Here is a 25,412-nt window from a genome sequence, read left to right on the forward strand (position 1 = left end):
GTACATTCAAACCGTCCGCACGATGTCGCCACTGAGGCAGCACACTCGGTCGCAGTTCGCAAAAGCGTAACATCTGCCAAGTTATTGAAAACTCAAACGGATTGATTGAGAGGGGATGCAAGTCACGTGTGGGTGGAGGTTTATGATTGCATTACTTCCGCTTAGATTTGCTGTCATGGACGAATTCACACAGATCTTTCTAAAATCTAGAACAGTGATGTAGACTTCATATGACCTTTAGGATATACTTATATTGAATATTCTTTAATCCATAGCAATGTTTCCCTTAAATTATTTTTTGAATGTCATTACACATGCAAATTACAATAAAAAACAAACAAATATTGAATACATCATTGTAGATCCAAAAAAAATATCAAAGTACTAGCACTACAAAGACCGATGACTAACTAACTAACTCTCTAGCCTTCTTAAACCAGAAGGTTTATGGCTGCAGCAACACAAGCCATCCATCTGTCCCTATCCTGAGCAAGATCAATCCAATCTTTCACATCCTTATCGATTTCCTATAGGTCCATCTCAACGTTATCCCTCCATCTTCGTCTTGACCTTCCTACAGATCTCTTACCATCAGGTTTCCCAACAAGAATACTGTAAACTCTTCTGTCCTCTCCCATTCGTGCCACATGGCCTGCCCACCTAAGTCTTCTTGATTTAATCATTCTAATCATATCTGGACATGAATACAAATTGTGAAGCTCAAAATTATGTAACCAGAAAGACAGGTGAAACAAAGTGAATATGATTTCTGAAAATCGACTTTGTTTTTCATATCTTTAGGTGGCATCACCTAGATTAGTAATAAGAAAGTATAATGAAACTTTTATGGTTAATTATAGTTTTCTGCACCTCATAGACACGCATTCTTTTCTCATTCTCTTCTCCCATTGCTTCCTCACTCTCTCTACCATCACCTGTGTCATATTGACTCCACCATGACTTCTTCATCAGCAGCCTTCATCACTTAACGTTTGAGCATATATATCTCTTCTCATTCTGTTCTTGTCTCATCTTCTTCAGCTTTGTTTCCTTCTCTTGTATACCATTCTCTTCACTGTCTATCTTCATCAACCTTTAATCCTCCGTCTTTTTCTTTTCATTCATTTTCCTCCCTTTATGTCGTGTGTTTAATGGCACACTGTTATCACAATGTTGATTGTAATGACATGATGTATACATTCATCCCATACACACAATTAAAAATTACATAGTAGGAAACGTGGACCTCAGGCATTCAACTTTGAACTTTTCAGCAATTGTAGAAAGTCAAAAAATGCTTTCAGCACAAAAATGGTAAAGATGTCTTACTTTTAATCGAAGTGAAAGAAATATCATCACATGAGAAGTCGAAATGAAGTAAGAAATTTAAAAAAAGTCACAAATTGTTGTAGCCAGGCAAGCAAAAAAAAAAAAGTGACAAATTACAGACTAAGATGAAAAAACTGACTTTTTCTGATTTCACTGACCATTTTCCACTCCTGAAATATGAACAGAAAACTGTATCTGAAGGCATTAAAATATAATTTGAAACAAACTGATTCAATTCTTTAGATAAACCTCAACAAAACTGTACCTCGTGATGTTGAAATAGCAAATTAAATCAATTCTTTACAGAAACCTGAACAAAACCGAACCTCGCAACTTTCAAATCAATTCTTTACACAAAGCAAAGACGCCAACTGGTCGATGACTTTTCACAGCACCTCTTGTGGTCCATTTTCAGTGGCATTTACCCTTTAGGAGCTTTCACACGCCCGGCACAAAAAAGGCCCTTAATTGAACTCCCCTGAAATCGTGGCCCTACGGAAGAGTAATTCAAGCGATGAAATATGGGCAAACGCAATCCACGCACGTCACGCGTAGAGGAAAAATTTACCACAAAGGACACGCACGTGAAACCAAAAGTACGTTCCAGGCAATTCCCTCTGTAACCTGATGGATAACTTCGTTTCAGTTAATCGAATCGAAGCCGTGTACCGGTGGACATATTGATAGAGCGCCAACCATCGCTGCTAACAGGGATATATGGCGTTTCCCCGGAAGTGCTAATGGTACTGGCAATGCTTCACGCTGGCAAAAAATCTCTGGTAATGGACAAATAACCGTGTCGTTGCATCGTGTGGTAATTTCGAGAGTGTTATTAAGTTTACCAAAAAGAGAGCTCGGAAGAATGACAAATGCCTCGACATTTGAGACCGATATATGTGTGATATGGCTAAACAAGATATACACAAATGAGTCCAGTATGGTGGAAAGAGCATATGGCAGAGATGAAAGTTTTGTAGTGAGAGAATGTTGAAAAATGAAAAAAAAGGAGCATAATTATACCACTCGTGGAAGCGATCCTATAAGCTGCTAATTATCTCCCACTAAAAAAAATCCACTATGGCGACTTAATTTTCAAGATGGCGACATGTCCCGCCAGTTGGGATTGTTTGAAACTTCTTTTTAACATTGTTCAGGGTTATCCATTTAACACATTTAACAATTCTAAGCTTCTTGTTCCATTTTTCCTCACTTTAGAACATTCTTTCTGCAGCTCAACCAAAATGAGAAAACCGTAGAGTGTTTCTCTCTTCTTGGTCGAGCTGCTTGTAAGATAGTTAATAACTAATTTCTCTAAAGCTCCTTTAAAAATACATCAGCTAAAAATAGAATCAACATCGATTCACATGTTAAAATTCTAAGACGTTCGTTATATTACTGTATCGTATAACGTAATATTTTTACTATGCAATATTTTGTTAAACAAGAAGCTTATAACATAAATTACGGTCATTTACGAACTATTGTCATGGCGTAAGTATGTTCTTTTTCTACATACCTGTCTTCTTAGTCCGTAATATATCTTCCTTGTACAGCATTGTTGTCTAAGGTACAGGTTCAACCGAAATTATTCGTTTGTTTATAAGCAGAATTTTATATTTCTTCGTGTAATTAGCTTTTCCAATCTTTTAGTAAAAGCGCTTCTTTTTGTAATTTTACAAAAACGTGAGTGTATTTAAAAATGAGTTAAAAATTTAGCAGTATAAATTTCATAGTACTGCTAAATTCGTTAATTGAACTACATTAGCAATTTAACCAGAGTTTATCAAAATCATTCGATTATTAATTCGAATATTCATTCGAGTATAAATCGAGTATTCGATTATCACAGTTGGGTCCTTTGTAGATAAGATGGCGATAGTTTAAAACAACCTTAATTTCGATACATTTTATTGTCAAATCTACTCTTTACGGTGGCTGCAAACATTCAAGTCTATGAATCAATGTAGCTGTTTGTATTAATAACCCGAATAGATGTAGTTAATTTAAAAAGAGCACCCTAATCGGAACAATTCTTAAGAATCCTGCAGCTTGATTTAAGTTCAACGAAAATGTATGTCTTCCTTGAAAATCTAAGTGTATAAATCTCATCTCGTCTGTTCTGATTAACGAAAGACAAATATAGAGAGACACATTCACCAAATCAGTGTTCTGAAACAAAATCAATATTCTTAGCATCTGTTTTTCTGGAAAGATTGCAAATTAAATAAAATGACATTGCAGAATTTGAATTTTAAATCAAATCTCTACTCACCCGTATTGGCTTCCCATCATGGGTTTGGTGGTTGGAGCAGGTTTCGATCATTTTAAGCGCCATCCAGGCAGTCTGCTGCGCATGCGTAGAACTCCTTTTATGCAGACCGCTTGCGATGCAGTAAGCGTCCCCGATTGTTTCAACCTGGAAACAAAAACATTTCAAAAATTAGTTTATGGACTAGGAATAGACACCGTAAAAGTTTAAATAGGCACTTATAAAATGTTAAGGGACACATGAAAAAATAAGTAAGCTATAAACAGGAATTGTGGCATTCCTGGTGATGTGATTCGAGCAACGGTTCTCGGGTTATCAGTCAAGTTAATTCGAGTTAATCTGGCTGCTAGCGCGAGAACACTTGTAAGCTGTGATTGATTAAGACACTACACACATTCATAATAATCATATTTGTGTATACAAGAATCATAGACTATACTCTGTCCCAGCTAACTTTGGAGCAGGCAAACGAAAACAAGTCTCTGCGCAAGTAGTGACGCGACACGGCTCCACCAATGAACACGTGAGAGGGAATGGGATTGCGTGGAGTGGGGGAAAGCGACTGCAGTTACCAGCAGCGTGTACTGCTTAGCTCTGGCCACTCGATATCCCTCGGTTCTCTGACGCTGTGCGCCGCCTTGCTCCACAGTTAGCTGGGACAGGTTATAGGTGTCTCATTTGTCGGCAGTTTTTCACGTCTGTGACTCCATTAATGTGCAAAGCGAGCATAATTCCACAAATAAAAGTATATTCGCTACAATGACAATTTGCTCTCGGAAAAAACGTAGCTTGCTACAGCCTGACAATAACACTACACGACCACATAAGAATAATCTTTAAGTCTGGACCAGCCAAGGCGCTGTATTTGTGAAAGAGTGTTGTGTGGACATGTGGACTGCAGTGCGAGCCGCGTTGCTGTAGCGTCGTAAGAGAGTGGGGAAAGGCGGTCGCGTTCATGCAGTGGGAAACATTTCGCCATGCGATTCGTGAGTAACAGTGATCGATTGACGTATGTTATATTACGTTAGCTTTTCTGCCACTTTCAGCTCATCGCGACGATGAGGTTGAGTGATAAGATGAAATTCAAGAAGGGACACTCACAAAGAACACCAATACCCAGGCCGGGATTCGAACCCAGGACCTCTGACGCCCTAGCGCGGTGTGATAACCACTCTGCCACAGAGGCCTGCTACTACAGTAGTAATAAGGCACTAGACTTTTTACTGTTGTGTTTAGCTCAGCTTGCTACGGCGACAGATATTTGAATCACGGCCCTTCATCAATTTCAACAAATTATCACTCATCTTCATCGTCGCGATTAGCAAAAAATGGCAGAAAGGGAACGCTAAATAACAAAAATCAAAATTATTATTATTTTTTGGGGTATTTTCCAAACCGGATCCACTCCCACAATTGCTGCTTTGAAGTAAACATCCACGAGTTGTCGACAATCCTTAATTTAATCTACAATCTCCAACCAGACCTGTAATTAAATCCCAAAGCCAGACAGTCTTTACAGAAAGATCTAGAATAAACCGAAACCCATTCAGCACAGAGTGCGACGTCAAGCGCTAATCGTCATAAAATCCAGGGACGGAGTACTTCATCCCCTTTTGCTGATCACCCAGGATGGATCAAGTTCGTCCACCAATCGGCGTAAGCCTCTAAATGCCCGTCCAGACGTTATCTCGCACCTCACAAGCTCATTTGAAATGCAAATGTCAGATGTCGCCAAAAATGAGAAGCCTGGATATAAATTCTCGAACATCTTTTAATCTCTGCTACTTTCGGCGTCAGTTCCCTGTAATGCCACAAATTTAGCAGCTATTAATTGAAGGGCTCTGGAGTAAAACATGGTAAGTGACAAAATGCAGGTTTCGAGATATTGAAAGTTGATGCTTGAAAAAAAATAAGAGTTAAAGTTAAAAAAAAGAAGAAAAGTGCTCCCCCTGTGCTTTGCACCACGCAATGAAGGCGTTAGTTAGGGTTAGTTAGGCGTGGTGTGGAGTTAGGGTCCCACACTTTCTTGTTCACAGCCGAAGGTGCGGGTGATGTGATAAGCACTACGCTCCTGGCCGCCTTTACCCAACAGCGTTTCATCCAGGTACTTGTGAGTGTCCATTCAACCAATATCATCATATCATCACTCATCCCCATCTTCGCAAATTAGACAAAAGTGGCTCAGAAAGCGAAGTAAAATAAACAAAATCAATCAACCAATGAACCTTCTGATAAATTTCTGAAATTTTCCTACGGTTTTTTCCGTGAGTGAAAACTAAGGAGAAACCCTATCCCAAAGCAAATTTATAATGCTAATTCAACATAATTTGCACCCCCCATTGTTAAAACTTTATTAAAAAACTAGCTGATTAGCCGGCGTTGCCCGGGTATTTATTTATCCCAATCTTGTATCAGACAGGAAAATAATGAATTCTAACTATAGTGTAAAATGTAACTAATTTTAAATGTGATCGTGAATGTGACCAATATGCATAGCGACTCCGAAAACTATGGATTCGACACTAATCTAGGTCATTTGTGGCATTTTATTTCTCACCCCCTCTCACCCCGCATGCCGATAGGTGATGAACTTGGAGTTGAACCGCATTGGGAGTGTCACGAAAACTATGGATCCCATTCGCAACACAGCCTGAATGTTAGACAACCCGAGAAACACTATCGTTGTGCGGGTTGCATAGAGTCACTGATGTCTGTCTGTGCGGAATTTAATATCGGCGGTTCTCGATTATTTTTACATGTCGCCCCTTCCCGCCTCACCCCTAGGGGTGCCAGTGGTGTCTTACCTCCATAGTATTTATTTCCAGATTGCAAGTGATACGTTTACCAAGTTTGGTTGAAATTGCTCCAGGCGTTCGAGAGTTATGCTGGAACAAACAAATATACACAATGATTGCGACAACGTGCATTTTTAAACGCGACAACTACGTAATATCCCCCCACACATCATCTGATATTGTGTTTTTCTTTCCCTCCTCCTGGTGGAGTAATGTGTCTCTCGTATGCCACATGACATGATTCGTTCATTCCTCGCGTGTAACTGGGGTATGCAACCGTGCTCAACTTTTCGGATTTTGTGGTCCGTGCTCATGTTTTGATGTTTGAGGTCGGGATGTGTTGTCTTTAACGCATTTCTCATTGTCACGATCCCTCTTGCTGCGTTACATACCTTTCCATACATTGTTCTTGCTGGAAATCACCAATTCCTTTGAGGACTCCATTGCGCATGCGTGCAATCAACTTTTCATAGTGACTTCCGGACTTAGCACATACGATTCCTTTATGATTCCCTTGGAACCGCCTCTCTATCTGTGATAGTATTCGTCCCAGCTAGGCGTGACGTTTACTTTGTCACCTTTTGCGAGGCTCCTATCTCGGAAACGAAGCCTCAGTCGTAAAAATGGAACTCACCCCTTTTGCTTGTTTTCGTGTGAGGAATCACCTCCCAAGCGTTGTAAACGACCTTTAGAAACACCCTATATATATATATATATATATATATATATATATATATATATATATAAGAAGATAGATGACGAAGGTATTGTAAAATGTTTCCATTAACGTCATAGTTTACGTAACCAACAGATTGGTTTGCATAAACAACAAAAACGGGAGTAAAAACACTTCATTGCGTTTCGGTAAAAGATACGCATAAATCGTATCAATCCTTAAGATTGTATGTTTATTTTATTAAGTCTCTCTGAACGCTTCATGTTGACCAGGGCATTCACTTGTTTTTCTCAGCTGTCTCAAGCCTCTTAGGCATGTTTACAATGCATTGTGTTGTGCCATGCAAACCTCCTGAGCATTCAGGAAACAGGTAATACTTCTGGTTATAGAGTCAGCGGTTTGCATGGTAGCAATTATGATAATCACACGATTCGGCGATTCGGCATCGAGGAAGAGCTCGATGGCCAGGGAATATAGAGGTGAGACAAGCTGGGAGGTGACTGACTTTGGAGATTGAGTGGAGAGAGAGAAGGTGGTCAGCAAGGCAGTAGGTGAGGAGTGACTTAATAAAATAAACATACAATCTTAGGGATTGATACGAAATAAAGAACTGCAGACGTAAGGCTCAAACCCAGGGAACTGATACATATCTTCATGTGATGTTTAACTGAATGTTATTGAGTATCATCTTTATGAATCGTGGTATTTAAGCTCCAAAAAATGCTCTTTTTATTATCCATATTTTTACATATATTAGATTTTGGCACATATTCATGCTAGTACTAATACATTTTATCTTGTATTGAGTACCAAAGGTTTCCAGTGCATCTGTATTTTGTTCGTTTTGTACTGTTTATTTTAAATCTTGACAGTAGACAATGCATCTGTTACATAACATTCTTGTCAACCAGTAGCGGCGATTAGGGGGAGCAGTTGCCCCCCCCCCCCACTTTTTGCCACTTTTGCCCCCGCACTGTGCTAAACCTTATCTACCAAGGGAAAGTAAACAACAGTCCTTGCCCCCCCCCAGTTTTCTCACCTTGCCCCCCCTAGTTTTGGAACCCAATCGCCGCCACTGTTGTCAACAATAGAGAATGCAAGCTCAAACATTCGCGGGAAATATATTGCATATTTTAAATATACTCCCATTGCTTCATGTGAAATTGGTTGCAGTTTCAGTCAGTATAAATCTGTGTTTAGGCCAATAAGAGATTCAGGGATTCAGCTCCTAAAACAAAATTTGCTAATCCATTTCTGTGTTTGGATTTTGCCTTACAGTTAATGCCATGTAAGTCTAATATATCTTCTTAAGCTAGGTGAGCTGCTTTGCTAATGCAAATTGCCATTCTTGACAATTGTAAGTCCATATTTTGATTACAATTACTAAATATATATGTTACACTTTTATAGTACATACAAATCCTTTCCTTGTTCATAACATTTCACGTATAGACCTAGTTATAATCGGCAAGAGCATCACTAAGCTGTTAATGTTCTCAAAAATGGTTTTCAATGCAAATCTCACTGAAACTAATATTTTTTTCTATTTGAATACAGAATAAACCCATTAGGTATGAGGATATACAATGCAATGGTTATAATACAATAATGAAGCTACTATAATGTTCCTATTGTTACTTTTGACGGCTCTAATAAGTGTATGCAATTATATACAGGGCGATTCAGTAATGAAAATGAAAAATAATGTAACGAGGTGCGCGCGCACGCACACACACATACTGAAAAGAAGAACGACAACCGGAAACTGCTTGATGGACACGATTCTGAAACTTTGGAGGGATGGAAGCCTGGAGAATGAGTTAATGAATTGTACAGGGTTTGTAGTCTATGAGGAAGGGTTTCCGTTCTCTATTGTTGGCAAGAATGCTAGAATAATGGATGCATTGTCTATTGTCAAGATTTGAAATGAACAGATTACAAATGAACGGAAAACTTTTGATATTTTACATAAGGGAAAGTGTAGTACTAGCATCAATATGGCGGAAAATGTTTGAAAATATGGAAATTATATGTACAAATAAGTAAAATATGTGATAAAAGCTAATATATGTAAAAACATGGAAAATAAAAATAGCTTATTTGGAGCGTACATACCACGATTGGCAAATATAATACAAAATAACAATGATTTTAGCTTCATATGATTGAATGATTTGCATTATTTTACTTACCTTTTTGTGGTACTTTTGGCTAATTTGCGAAGATGGGAATGAGTGATGAAATTGACATGAAGATATGTATGTACATACAAATTTGTTGCCTGAATAAGTATCATGTGTAAGTTTCAGATCGTGTGTATTCCACGGACGACGTGTCTATTCCACGGACGACCTAATTTTTTTACATCTTACCAGTATAAATACTGCAACCTTTACATTTAAAACTAAATGCCTAAAAGGCTGCAAAATATTAGTGTAAGAAATAGCTATAAAGTAAATAACCTTAATTTTGTATTAAAATATTCTTTACATTGTTAACGCAAGACTAACTGACAATGTTTATAATTATATTTAATATTACCTCAGTAGAACAGAGCCATCTACCGCCTTAAATAAAAAGTTATATTTAGACAGGAAATTACTGAAGCATTCTTCGGCATCCACAACTTGCTCCGAACTTTTGTTCAATATGGAATGACGTCACCACCCAGCGTCTCTCCAACAATGGACTTTCATTAAGACAGGCTCCGCCCTCACGCCCCCATCCCCGGCTCCATTGTTTCTGGTTCATTGGAGGTCGCTTTAATTAATCTAATTTTTTATAAATGTTGTGAAGGCCCCCTCCCCCCACATCTTCCGCAGCTTTGACGCTCAAATACAGAGCTTGTTTAGAACCCGTCTACTGAACTAATCTATAGACCTAGTTCGGAATATATCAACTGACTGAAGTTTCGCCCAACAATGACGCATGGATGCATATGAACAATGGCGATGGTAATAATGTAACAATGATGAAGCTACTATTAGTTTTCCATTGTTACTCTTGGCGGCTCTAATAAGCAGACGTATATACAGGGTGTTTTTTCCGTGACTTTGAATCAATTTTGTAGGGTGGATAGAAACTGACCAAAGTACCAATATGAGATAAGGAAGCACGGTACGGAAACGCGATATTGAAAAGTTAGAAGCCAAAAGTAGTTGGGGCTGCCTATGACAGTGCAGTAAGACAACTGAAAGATGCAGCTTGTAGATTTAATATGGACATTGCTACAGTGCATCGTAGCACTCTACAACGAAAACGTTACAGTAGGTGTTCATAATGGGGACACCAGCGTCGATGCAGGCACGACAGCGTCACAAGATGCTCTGTCGCATACGCTCTAACATACCTGGAGTTGTTATGAAAAGGCAGCAAGGATTCTTGCCATGAGAGGATGGAAGGGGCTCGGCTCGGCACCCAATGGAGTCCAATAGAGTGACGTCACAGCAGACGACGCGTTGGGACTGAGTCTTCACAATGAGAGAACATGTTTCCAATTCAATGCTATGTTCGTTCGGAAGGGGTAGCTTGCTTTAATTATTGTGGCAGCAGTTAAGAAACAAAATTGTGGTAAGCATCGTACATCAATGTAAAGATGAGATTTCGGAGAATACGTCTGTATATAACATATACCTTACAGATGAGAATGTAAAGAATAAATGGAATAGTAAATCGAGTAAAGCGAATGCTCCAAAAGAAATCTCAGCCAATGGGCGTCGTCGGTTCAATCGCCTGAGGCTACTTGCTTCCCATCATCCTTAGCGGCAGCGTGGCAACTTCAGATCGGGTGAACTTCGGGTCGGGTTCGGCTGTGCTCGGAAGTGGAATGTTTTGAAAATGCATGATTTTCTTACTGCGGTTATTGTTTACCTTAAGGTATGTGTGATATATAGTTTTCTCGTTGTGTAGACTCAGTTCCAGCTCGTCGTCTGCTTGTGACGTCACCACTAATAGACTCCATCGTCAGCCGTTACTGTCAGGCAAGCCACATCCTTCAGTGTCTTATTCCACTGTCATAGGAAGCCCCAACTAGTTTCGGCTTATAACTTTCCAATGACGCGTTTCCTGACCGTGGTTCGTTATCTCATATTGGTACATTGGTCAGTTTCTATACGTCCTTCCAGTTTGATTCAAGGTCACGGAAACATGCTGTATAAGGCATTTGTGGAGGTGATGTGATCAGCACTATGCTCCGGTCGCCTTTGATCACCAAGGTTGTCCAAGCTACACATTTAATAGAGGCTGGATTAATTCCAGAGCTGGTTCATTTAGGTCTATTGCTCGAAACATTCCCACCTGAAATGAACCACCTGGGAATCGAACCCAAGTCTCTCCCCCCCACACACATACATACATACATGTAATTAGTTCACTATAAATTTGATGATGAGGCTGAGTAGTTAGCACAGGGGATCCGAGTTCGATCCCCGGTGGAGGTACTTTGCACTGTAAACTGTAGGTCCAGTCCCGCTTTGACATACAGACTTTAAGACAATATCGTGGCACACGTCTGAAGATAAAATTTCTAATGTTTACCACGTACAGAGAACCATACACGACAGTAAAATATCTACGAGGAAGGAGGTAATAATTTTCAGACAATCGTAAGGAGGTAATTCCACGTAGTTTCTCCAATATACAATTCTCATCTACCGTTAACTCGAACCTGCAGGAACGTCCGAACATAACAACCACTTACCCTTCTCAAAACAACAGTCTTTACACTTCCAATTGGAAAAAACGCTAGAGCGATATTTCCTTTACAGCTTTTCCCGTTCCCATATCGTAACATTGGAATGCATTTCTTCGCCCATAAAGCAACTTTATCACTCCAACAGGAGCAATCGTATATTCAGAATCACTTTGTTGTAGTCCCACAAGACGAATAGCTTCTTTAGCCCATCTCCCAGGGTATGAAAGCCCCCCTTTTTAAAAACAGTAGAAATATTACATGCAGTTCTTCCGTTTCGCCTCTGCCATGAAATAAATTCTGTCTGAAATTGAAGCCGGTCATTTTTCCACTGGGAAACTAGAGGGAAGACATATACTGGCAGTTTTCGACCGAAGAATGGTTATGGAAAATGGGGCAGTAAGCCTACCACACAGATCCTTTAGTTTCTCATCGAAGGGAGGGTTATTTTGCAGCCCAATTGTTTTTTTCCCCTTTCGTCCTTGAAATTATGAGAAAACAGTCGCACCTATAGGAAAAGTGTCATTTACCTTTTTTATTGCCTATAATGTAAAGAAGAACTTTAAAAGATCAAGTCCCTATGTTAAGTAATGTAATGTTATGAATGATAAATTGAAGTAAATGAATTTCTTTTACTTTTATAGTGTATGCTCGAAAAACAAGATTGCATTCTGTCTTCTTACGAGTACTTATACTCTGTCCCGGGGATCTGCGGAGCAAGACCGCGGGTAAAGGAAGAGAAGGGGAGGAAACGAGTGGTAGTGCGCGCTGCTGCAAACGGCTGGTAGCTGCAGCCAGATTTTTCCCATCCGTGAATCAACTTCCATTCTCACGCGTTCATTGCTCTTTACAAGGTTGCACAGTTAAATTGTGCCACTTTATCTGAACAGAAGTGTACAAGAAATCGGCAGTCGACTTAATTAATACTGACAATTAGTGGATGTCCATAATGTATCCGAGAACAAACTAAATATAATTAGTATATAGCGTGTTCTTAAAGTCCCGGTATCAATGCTGTTGATTGCAAAATGTTTATTATAAGCTGCAACAAATGTAAACCAACAAACTGTCATTATCAGTGTTATAATACACATTTTGCAATCAACAGCATTGTTCTATTGCATGTAGTTTCCGAGCTATGTTTTTGTAATGGTACCGAGACTTTATGAACACCCTGTATATCTGATTGCAAAATGTTACAAAACACAATGAAAGAGTACAAACACGACGTAGATTTTTGTAATTAATTATCCGTACCCTTCATGTCACGGTGCTAATGGATGTGAATGATTCTAGGAACTAGATTAATTAAGAAAGGAAGCAAACAGCAATTTCTTTCCATCAGATAGACTCAAGGAAAATTCGAATCGAAATAGTGGAAATGAGAGGCTAAGGTAAACATTTATAAAATTTTCCAGCTGATTGCGTCCTGGAGTTGAAGAGTTGTATGTTTGCGGGTGACCTTGGCTATTTCGCGCACACACACACACACACACACAGAGAGAGAGAGAAAGAGAGAGAGAGAGACAGACAGAGAGAGAGAGAGAGAGAGAGACAGAGAGAGAGAGAGAGAGAGAGAGAGAGACAGAGAGAGAGAGAGTAGTTGCCAACTAATAGCCATTTGGGTGGTCGACAATAACCGCGCTTTCCAGATTTCACCAGCACCAAAAGTAACGTCAAATTCGGTGAAATTCGGAAAGCTTCATACCGAAACAAATGAAAGATTCAGAATGCGCACGCATATCCGCGTTTATCAGGAAAAATTCACCATCAGTGACTAAATCACAGAAGATATGTATCATGAATATTATATATTTTCACTTAACGGCATCTTATTTTGCATGTTCAGTACGAATTTAAGTGGTTTCTTTTGTGAAAATATCGAATTTTGCAAATGGATCCTTTCTTGCATGTTGCAGCAGAAGTTGAACGCATGTTTTGATGCATCGGCATACTTTATTTCACTTTGCGTGCAAGTGAAGGAGCAGTAGTATTTAAAATGTCGACAGTTTATGCCTGCATCCAGTATATTCGCCCTCCGTGCAACAAAATCGGCCTGACATTCCGTCCTATTGTTTACGGAACCAGGCGCGGTTGGCCCTATAGCGCACAGGATCAGTGAACCCCCAGTAATATACTGCATTTACCCCGAGAATGGACAATAAAACAATGTCTTTATCTTTTGACAATATTTCGCTAAAATTTCTACACAATAAGTCATGTATATTTGTGTCCGTAACAAGGCAAATTCTTTTGCTGAGAAAGAGAAACCGCGAATCGGCCGCCCTCGTGCAGACCCTCAGCTGAACCCCCTCAGGAGAGCTCTTGCCATAGGGAAGGTTCGGGCGGCAGGCAGAAGCTGGGGGTAGTTATATGGGCAAAATACATGGAAGAGGATACTGAGGAACCTCGATCTCCAACCAACGATTCGTGCTCTCTCACTCGCTGCGAGTGAGACCCAGCTGGTTCCTCCCTTCCAGTGTTGCCCTGTAAGGTTCAAGTTCAAAGCGCATTCGTTACATATTTAATCTTCTCTGTGGAATAATTTTTGTGTCGAACGTCTTGGCATAAATGCAAAATTGTGGCAGAGAAGGATGAGTAGAAATGGATGAATGCTAGAATTAGACACGATGAATTAAAATAAGAGAAATACATTACTAAAATAACTCGTGCATGCATTCAGACTTTTTACTTAAAGATGGAAACACTTCGGATAAGTGAAAAGTAAAAGAATGGCGCGATCTTAGACAAGAAAGGAAGACGTGACAAACCCTGTTGGTGTCAATGTTTCAAGTTTGTAAGTTTTCGATGTGTTTGGATAGTTGTTGCAAAGTTTTCATGCCCCGAAGGATGGACTATGTTACGTCATTTGATGCAGTGTAGGTGTTGCTGTCAGGTAAGAAATGATCGCTAAAATGCATACAATTATCGGAAACACACTTTCTCGTATGTTGAAAGAAAATTAGAGATAATGTGTGTGCTGGTCCAACAACTCCAAATTTGAAGTAAGGAAGAAAAAGCTGTAGCGTTTCAATGAAAGGATCTCAGGTTTCTAGTACGCACATGCCATTGGTTGCCATTTCCCTTTAATAATTGTAGGACCATTGTGATTAGTCGTTTTATAATTGAAGGCAAGGACGTCCGAAGGCGGAAAGGGGCCACACCCGCTTGGAAAATTAATGTCAACCTAAAACTATTTATTATCCACATATAACCAGATTTCAGTCACAGTAATTTATGATAATTATTATTAAGGCGTTGCAGGGACTGAAGGAGAAAAACACTATTACAGGGGAAAATATGCTTCGTTTGTCCCCCCTGTAAAAAAAATGATCTTGCTTCCCATCCCTGGAACAAATCCTGAGGACGTTCATGATTTTCTAATAAAACCCGAAATTTCTTTCATAGAGGCACAATTTATTGTACTTAGTTTTAGCCCTAAATTTATTCACACACCTCTACTATGAAACCTAATTCTATGAAAATATGATGTATCTACCAATCTTTTAAGCCCCCCCCCGAATCCCTTTGTTTCGCAAAGAAAGTCTATTTGCGGAAACTGAATATTTGTCACATGACTTCGGTGAACCCCCAAGAAAATAATGCACGAGCCGCGCCTGTACGGAATTCATATCACGAATCAGAAGAAGCTTCAGTGCAGACGACTCCATTTTAATTCACCAGCATCACCGAGGGAGCGTTCCGAAAGTCTTAACGAAACGAACGAATTCAACTGAGACAGGGGCGCCGACTTGTCAAAATTATTGGGGGGCCTCTGATCACTGAAATAAATTAATGAATGACTCGCTCCCTCCCTTTAACTTTTGGCCTCAGTGTTCGGAATCTCGTAAAAGCCCATGAATTCCTCAAAAGTATTAAAATTTTCATTTACAGTTCGAATGCAAAATGTCAATTGTTCACGGATGGATATGTCACAAGTTTCGTCAACCATAATAGCAAAATATTCCCGACTTTTAATATCTGCTACCACGGAGCGCAAAACAGATCTCCCTAATATACCAATGATCTCGTTCTGAATGTCATATGAGAGCCATTTGTAGCCCGAACGTCCCATCCACTCTCCTAGTTCATGCGCATCTTCTTTTGAAACTCTTTTTAGTAAAAATGTTAACAATACTCATAATTATATACTTAGTATATAGTAATAAGTCATATGTTTTGCTGTCTCTGGTCATAGCCCCCCAAAGTTGATGGTTTAGCGGTCTCAGCCACCCCAAAGTTGATGGTCTATAACATTTCAAATGTGTATTTAAAGTTACGTTCATGTGACACAATTCAGAGTAAACTTTACAAGAGAAGCAAAATAATACATTAGATTCTATTAAGCAAAATTATTTGGGGGGCTCTGCCCCCACATCGATAACATTGGGGTGCTCGAGCCCCCCAAGCTCCATGGAGTCGGCGCGTATGAACTGATATAACTGGGCTTGTGAACCTGATGAAACCAGAGCGGGATTAAGGTGGGTGCTACTGATGCTGCAGCATTAGGCCCATTCCTGAAATAGGCCCAGATGAATGCAGACGAGAATTTTTCAAAAGCTGAACAGTTTTTTTTGCTATATTAACCTGAAAATAAATCTTAGAATGAAATTTGGAGTCCCAAATTCGGACGCCTAGACACACCGTTACTTATTATACAGTTACTATTATTCTTTGCACTGTGACGTAACTATAACATCGTTGTGTTTATTGTTCACCGAAGATTTCAAGCATCAGGCCCCATTTCGTCTTAATCCGGCCCTGGATGAAACCAGTTATTTTTCAGACTTATGGGACGGTCTAGACGAAAGCGCAGGCTCAGCATTTTGTTTATAGAAATCTTCCGCATGGCGTTCAGCGGAAGGCATTTCCTTCTGGCAGAAATAAACTCTACTGTGGACACTGTTACTCATTTTAATCACATTCTAAGAACGGTTAAGGCATATTCATCTTGTGCATGTTGCTTCATATCGCTATCTGTTAAAATTATAATACATTTTCCGAACTAATGCAGTTTGAATCCATCAGCACGAGCGTTGTCTGAAGGCAGCAGACGATTCTCAACGAACAGACCAGCCTCCTGGCCCGTGCGTTTGGTAAATCTCGTTCTTTCACGAAACTCACGGAAGCACTTATGGGACAGGTAGTTGCCATAACTCGTGCGACTTTCGGAACCAGCCCGTCCACCGGTGAAATCTGGAAAGCGCGGCTACTTTTCCAAGCGTTTCTGGGTACGTGACGTCACTGTTGTGGGCTCGTTGGCGCGTTGACTGCTTTACTCGTGTTCTCCCCACAGCGTTTTGAATCCTGGCCTGGATCTTCATCTAATCATTCGTCCTCGTCGCACTTCTGCTACTTTTTTTTTGGCTAATCGTGAAGATGAGGGCGAGTGATGATATGATGAAATTGATGAAGGGACACTAAGAAAGATCACGTATGACAGGGGCGGAATTCGAACCCGGAAACCATGACGTCATAGTGCGGTATGATATCCACTCCGCCACGGAGATGAATGCCAAAAGTGACTTGACCTACAGTTAAAGTGAGATTCGAAATACAGTAAAACCTCGTTAATCCGGACTAATGGGGGATAAGTTGACCGGTTTAACGAAAGTCCGGATTAACTTAAATAACATAAAAGAACAGTAGAAAGTGCATTAAAAGTCCGTTTATAGCAACGAAACACGTTTATTATGGGCTATTTAAAAGGCACTATACAGTACTATACAGTACAGTACAAAGTCTGCGGGAAACAGAATTTCATCAGTAGTTGACTGCGTTTTCTTTGGGAAGTTCTCTTGTTGACTTCTGGCCACATTTAAAACCTTGATTTCTGCTTTCGTTTTGCCTTTTGCCTGTCCGGAATAAGCGAAGTTCGGCTTATCGGGGTCCAGATTAATGAGGTTTTACTGTACTATGTGCCTAACCTATCTATCTACCTATACTGCTTTTCCGGATTCTCTGGAGTAGCGACGCGCAGAGGGGAAAGCTTGTGGGCGGGGCCAGACTAGGTGGGGAAGGGCAAGTGCTGCGCGGTGTAACGGCCGTAAAGCAAAACGCTTTCTGCTGCCAATTTCTTCTTTTATTCTTAACAATGGCCAGTGTATTGTTTTACACAAATAACAAATAATATTGCACGTTTATTTGTCTTTTGATGCTACGAAGAACAGAAAAAAAATTAAAACAAATTTAAACATACATTTTCAAAAAACATGCAAATAACCACAAACTATGAAACTTCATGTATCAAAATATGTTTTAAACAAGTCTGAAAAACATGTTTAAAACACTTTGTTTTAAACGTTTTAAACATTTGTAAAAAAAACAAAGCCATGTGTTTTAAACTTTTGAAACAAGTTGTTCTCGAACACATTCAACACTATGAGGCACTCTCCTGAATGCAGAGTTCCCCTAGACTTGCGAACTGACATGTTTACTACAGAACTACTGGACCGCGAATGAGCAGTCGAGTCGCCCCCTCCCGAGGATGCCCCTCCCCTCCGCGCGTTTATTGGACGAGGCGGACACCCTTCAACATGCGCACAGAACGCGTTCGCGTTCTCTTACTCCAGAGAATCTGGGAAAGGAATATAACTTACCTATTTTTTGTACGATAAATTTCAACTCTTCTTTCATTTGGGCATTGATTCAGTACCATAACCAGATATCTCGGGCTCACGAGGTACTGCCCTCTGACACGACTAATGTTACCAATACACCTCGTATTTTTTTTATAAAACATACTTTTTCACGAATATGTGATAATAACCTCATAGAATCGTCTGTAATGCATAAAAAATTATGGTTATTTTATCAATTCGATAAATCTCCACAGGAACTATCGATACACGTCGAAAATTATTGCAAGCTAGCTATATTTTATCCCCCACCCTATATTTGTTTTTACTTCGTACAAAACCTCTTTTACACCTTAGTAACCTTTTCTGAACGTTCATGTAGGGCTCGATTAATGTTTCAAAAATATACATCCACATAGACAAAGTTAATCCTCAGTGAGCGGGGCCTCACGGAAGGCGTAGTAGTAATCAAGGTTCACGGGCTCGATACAAGGTGGAAGCACATGGCACAATGGATCGCAATTTAAACTGTAGGTCCAGTCCCAATGAAACTTTCTGGGTCGGGTACCCTATTCTACACCCTCGAATTTTGAAAAAAAAAATATTTATTATGTAGGTTATGTGATCCTATTTGTGAATAAAAAAATATTGGAGCGCGGAAAGAAGTAATAACGACTGTACAGCCGTTTAAAGTTGCGATTTTGTCGTTTCAAATTGTCGAGTCAAAATTTCCCACCGGTTCCGGGCTCCGCACCTGAGGTAATTGACTTACCGCCCCCTGCCGCTACCGCGGCCCCGCCTGTATCTATAGAGTCCCTTTTAAAGGCATGTTAGAAATTGGCCGAAGTCACCTGCCCCCAACACTATTTCTCACTGTTTTCCGCATCGACACATGAAGATACAAAAAATGAAGGCTAAAATTAAACCAAAGAAGGTAACTTACCTCTTTTTACCAAGGCCAGGTATCGAATTGTGGGTCGAAGTTCAATTTGTAAGTCCAAAAATGAAGTAACTCCTATGAGGAAAGTCCTTGTTGTCCTTTTCCACAGAATACCAACCTCCACTTCCTTCCCATCATAAAAATTAGAAGTCGCAAATTATCCCATTCCACAAGTCATTTAGAAAAAACAACCCTACCCTTTACGGCCTACAGTTGCCAATAAAATAATATTATTTCGAATTTCTGAAGTCGCATAAATGAAATCGAATGTCTGAAATGTCCAATCTGCCAATATATCACACAAATAACATATCGCAATCGCAAATGTTCCTATTGCACAAGTCAATCATAAGAAGAAGAAGAAAAAAATCTGACGTGCGCCTGTGACATAAATCGATGATCCGAAATCTTCAGACTTGCGCCTGTGACATGAATGCATCATTCGCCATCATAAAGTTGTGAAAAACCTTTTTGACGTTACGCAAGGAATTTTAATTTCATAAAAAACGTAAGTTTGGTAGCACGTAGATCTAAAAAATTATTTTCCGCGCTATTTAGAAACATCGTTTATTATGAAGAACTAATTTTTGTAACGAGAATATTTGAAATGTGCGAAAAATCGAGGGTGTAGAAATGGGTACCCGAGCCTATCGCTTTTTATACAAACGTTGCATACATTCAAAATCTCGGCCATGTGATTGTGCATTGACGCAATGAAAATCAATTCGAGGAAAAATTTTTATTTGAATTTTTTTTTCTGTGAACTGACCGTAACGCACCACTCTGCATTACAATCACGAAGTATTTCTGCTATATTTTCCGAAAATATGGCGTTCATTTCAGCAGAGATACACAATAAAAGACTGAAGGCCTGTTTCTCCCCGGTTTTCATCCTCGCGTTGTTTACCTGGCAGCGATTTCTGCAGAGAGTAATAAATCTTAACAAGCAGGAGGAACCAGCGGAAACCGTCACGAATCCCGTATTAATTTTGCACGGTTGCAGCACTAGAGGATATCGACTACCGCAGTAAGCAGCCTCCTCCATCGAGAGAAATCGGGGATGTTCAGTTGGGAGACAAGCAACCTCTGGGGAATCAGTGTTGCCACGAGCCTTGGAATTTACGCAAAAATACAATATTTTCTTGGAGTACGAAATGGGGCCAGTAAGATAAAGGAATTCAACTGAGTATGTAAAGTGTATAAAAATGTAAGATATTCTCAGTAATTTTGTAACTTCTAGAAGCATAATTGCACTCTAGAACTAATCAGACAAGCTAAAATAACCCAGTGTGTTAAAGGTTGTAAACAGATAGAACTCTCCAGATCTATATATAGCTCTTGTCTACTCTTACGGCGGCCGATTCTCATGCTGGCAAGGGAAGTGGGGAGCGGGGAAGCGACCAATACAGCACGATAAGAAACGCAGAAGATTGTAGAATGAGGTGCACGGAGTACTTACTCCCACCGCGCCGTAACTCTCGGCGCCACCGCTGTTGTCTGCGGCGTAATCCTCGCTCCCCTTGCCAGCATTAGGGCCACCCGCCGTAAGAATAGACAAGACCTACAGTTACAATCGTTACATAGGGTGCCCATTCGGGTTTTTACAACTTTTGATAGCACGATGACGTAGAAGTGACGTCGTCGCCTTGTAATCAAGGGGTTCTGGGTTCCATAACGGTGGAGGCACATAGTGTTTCGGATCCCACTTTAAACTGCAGACCCAGTGTCGATTATACTTTCTGTGCATAAAGTGGGTTTAAAAAAATATCCACGGTTTAAAACAAGACAAAGTGAAAGTCAAGTGACGTGTCTGTCACAAGTAGATAAAAGTTACCGAATTTTTGGAGAAATATTTCCTGTCGTTCCTCAAAATTATATTTGTGTTCAGGGGAGTACGTATCCTGTAATAGTTGTTGCTATTGTGTTTATCATAATAATTACTCAAATAAATCAATATATAGGTAAAACCCATAATATACCCTACTACTCATACTTATATTCAAGTTTACTTATGGGCCTCCCCGATAGCGTAGTGGTAACGTCGTCGCCTTGAAATCAAGGGGTCCTGGGTTCGATATCCGGTGGAGGCACGTAGTGGTTCGGATCCCACTTTAAACTGTAGGTACAGTCCCGATTAGCCTTACAGTGCATAAAGTGGACTTAAAATAACAAATCAATTAATCAAGTTTACCTATATTTTACCTGTGCGATATATACAGGGTGGCCCAAAAAGTAACCGAACACATGTACAGTCACGGACACTGCCGGTTTGTAATAAATACATTGACTTTCAATGGAATCGTTACAACCGTGACGTACAACGGTTCTACATTTCGGTGGGGCCACCCTGTACATGTATATATGCTATAATTTAGCGAAAAATGCTGCCCTTTTGTTATTAATCTTGTGAATATATACATTTATTTAAAATCCCTTGCTTCCTTGAAGGTAGAACTTTTGCAAAGGCAAAGCCCATCGCAGTCAGCCAAATTGACGAGGTTATTGAACCATTCCCGGGCCTTCAAGAAACATCTGCAATTTTAAATCACATCGATGTTCCATCGGTTATAGATATTGGGAAGCCCATTCCTGTGTGCTTCTTTTTTAAAAATAAGTTATAACGGATTTCTCGTAAATTCCGCCAAGAACACTGCAAGAACTGCTTCCCACAATCAGAATGTTTGAGAAATATGGCAGAAGGAAATAGCAAAGTACACATATGGTGTTTGGGGCGGCGTTACTTCTACGACACAAGATTAAGTGAGAGAAAGGTGACGGGTCAGTGAAGGAGTACACGCTGCTCGAAGGGTGTCACTCGTCTGTTCCAGAGATAAGTGGGACAGAGTGCAAGGTGTACTCAGTTTGTTTAAATTATTGTTTTATGTCCATTTATGCACAGATAGGCTAATTGAGACTTGACCTACAGTTTAAAGTGGGATCCGAACCACTTTGTGCCTCCACACACAGAAAACTAAATGCATCACTTCGATTGATGCACCAGAATGCATCGATTGATACACTAAAGTGTGTTTTATGGCTTCTTCAAAGAATCAGATTTACATTTGATGCATTTGGGTGCATTTCTGTATGTCGTGAGAGAAACACCAAAGTGCATCATTTGGTTCAAGTGAGGATTTCTTTCAGTCCTGATGCACTTTAATGCATCAGTTGATGTTCCTTGATGCACCTTCCTGCATCTATTTTGATGATGCACTTAAACGTTTTGTCCGAGCTACAGAGTTTATGTAGCTCAGACGAAACGTTTAAGTGCATCATCGAAAAAGATGCATTCTGGTGCATCAAAATGCATCAAGGTGCATCAACTGATTCATTGAAGTGCATCTCGAGCGTAATAAGTCCTCACTTGAATCAAATGATGCACTTTGGTGTTTCTTTCACGACATACAGAAAAATGTGAATCTGATTCTTTGAAGAAGCCATAAAACACACTTTAGTGCATCAATCGATGCATTCTGGTGCATCAATCGATATGATGCATTTAGTTCTCTGAGTGTACCGGATATCGAACACGGGACCCATTGATTACAAGGCGATGATGTTACCACTACGCCATCTGGAAGGTCAGGCTGTCCTATGAGGAAGTGAGGTTGACATTTGGATGTTTTCGGAAAGTCTCACTCTTCACACCCATTCAAATACAAGAGTCATGATAATTTTTGCAATGGAAGGAAAATGAGTGCTGGCAACACTGTTCAGATTCCTTCTGATGCTTCAACCTAAGCGAAATTTCTGCTACACTGAGCTGAATCATTGTCGGAACGGAGTCAGATATTACGCAAAGGAAAGAGAGAGAGAGATGAAGATCCAGAGAATCTCTAGAAAGAAATAAGATCCACCCAAGTCACGGAAACAAAGAAGCAAAACTTCTCATCAGTCTCGCCAAGAACCTCCATCATCAAAGAAAACCCACCCTTCCGTTCACAAATGGTGGCAAAAAACACCCTGCCGCACACGCTTTAGCAAAACCGACGGCACAATTATTCCACTAAATAATTTCTTGTTGTAACGCGAGTCGCACCTTCCTGCACCTGATTAATCGCTGGAACCCAACTTGTCTCCTCACCTCCTGGAAGACGGAAGCGTTGCCACTAATTAGATGAGTTATCGACTTAATTAATTTTCTAATAATGGCGGAGGGAAAGAACGCGGAATGTTCTAGATTCTCCCCACCTTCAAAATTGGAAAACCCCAAGCGCCCTTGGGAGCAGGAAGACTTCCTTAATTGCACGAATAAATTGTGAGAGAACTCCAGGTTGTAAATTGTTCGGTTGGCCTGGCAACTCTGAACAATGCATCTTCCCTGTTCTTGGCAAAGTTGGGTTGGTTTAGTGCTGCGAGTTTAAACATGGATATATCGCTGATATTGTCTTATCCTCACGTTTGATGAGAGTCTATATCTGTTCTCTCCAACTGTTGATTCTTGTTCTTCTGCGCAGGCGTTGCAATACATAGCGCATTTCACTGCGCATTCTCTGCCTGATGTTGCAGACAAAGCTCCTCCCACTAGCAACACTTCGTTTATTTGCGCATGCGCAATACACTACAGCGCATTCTCTACCTGATGTTGCAGACAAGGTTCCTCCCACTCGTTACTCTTCGATCATTTGCGCATGCGCAGAACTCTACAGCACATTCTCTACCTGATGTTGCAGACAAGGTTCCTCCCACTCGCCACTCTTCGTTCATTTGCGCATGCGCAGAACTCTACAGCACATTTTCTACCTGATGTTGCAGATAAAGCTCCTCCCACTCGCCACTCTTCGTTCACTTGTGCAAGCATAGAACCCTACAGCACATCCTATTCGCGATTCAAATTATCGGATGCCATCTAGTGAGATATTTTTGGAAACTACGGTTTTTGTAGGACACTGCTGTGTTGCAGTCGTTCAAAACATTTGGAAGATGCGAAAGAGTAACGTCTACTGTTCAGTTTTTGACCATAAGGCGTCTTATGGGCAAGAACACGTGAAACGTTTTCATATGTTTCCACCCAGAGAAATCAAAGAAATTAAATTTTTAAATAAATCGGGGAGAACAGATTTGATTGACAGAAGACTGGCATGGGGGTTGATACTGAAATGGAGCAGAAAATTACGAAGAATGCACGAGTCTGCTCACTTTATTTTTCGAAAGAAAGTTGTACATTACCATGCTAAGTAAATTTTTTAAATTGCACTTTACAAATGAAACTTTTCTTTTCGAAAAGTCTTGCCCAATGCATTCAGATAAATAATGCATTAATGTATGAAATTTGGAACAAATGCAAGCCGATGAAGTGCGAAGATGAAGTACTTTGAGAACGAATTAATGTCTTGAATGTAACCAGGAAGAGAAAATAGGCATGTCAATATTGCTGTTTCATTCAGTGTAGATAGCCTGGTCATGAAATAGTGTATATTATTGTTATTAATTAAAGCAGCCTCTCTCTTTGGAAGAAGAACTGTTTGTGTTTATCTCCTGTCCCAGATTTGTAAATACAGATGGAATGCTTTATCATCAAATCATCTCCCAGAGCCCCAGTTACAACATGATATGCAGATGATACAACACTGCTTTGAAGGGTCAATGAGAAAACATTACTTTCATCTGCGTTGTGCGTATTATTTCTACCTATCATAATTAAATGCTTCGTTCTTCCTTCATCTTCGTTATGCTTCATAGAATTCACATCGCATTCGCAATATTTAAAAGAATCGCGTAACTTTAACGTTTCTTCCATAACAGCCATCACCACACGCTATTGCTACCAAAAAAAAAAAAAAAACTACGTGTCTTTGATGTTCATTGTCAATATCTTCGAGTTCTCTAATTGTTCTTATCCTTGTATGGAATGAAGTACGCTACTTTGAGTGTACCGGGTGGTTGTAATTACTGTAAAGTTCCTCTATTCAGAGTCCCCTGGAGTCCGTTCAAATAATCGGATTGCGGTGAATCTTTGTACAGAGGCTATGCAGACAAACAAATAGTTCAAATTCTCACCACCATGTGGAAATGTGGCGCTAAGAATTAAAGTTCCCCATCTCGGAGCCTTCTGGAGCTCGTTTGAAGCAACGGATTGCAGTGAAAGTTGGTACAGAGGCTATTGGGGCCATGGAGAAACGAATGCTGATGAAA

The 25,412-nt window shown here is 40.1% G+C and overlaps 1 protein-coding gene across 1 annotated transcript in view; it reads right to left on the reverse strand.

Moving 5' to 3' along the window:
• Gycalpha99B (guanylate cyclase 1 soluble subunit alpha 2) overlaps positions 1 to 25,412 on the reverse strand; it is a 533,625-nt gene that overhangs the window by 52,599 nt on the left and 455,614 nt on the right. Inside the window, exon 8 of the mRNA XM_083130599.1 lies at positions 3,602 to 3,745. Coding sequence (XP_082986725.1) covers positions 3,602 to 3,745 — 144 coding nt within the window. The remainder of the gene's footprint in view (positions 1 to 3,601; positions 3,746 to 25,412) is intronic.

This window comes from Lepisma saccharinum, chromosome 10, assembly GCF_977018435.1.
Source record: "Lepisma saccharinum chromosome 10, izLepSacc3.1, whole genome shotgun sequence".
Classification (NCBI taxonomy): domain Eukaryota; kingdom Metazoa; phylum Arthropoda; class Insecta; order Zygentoma; family Lepismatidae; genus Lepisma; species Lepisma saccharinum.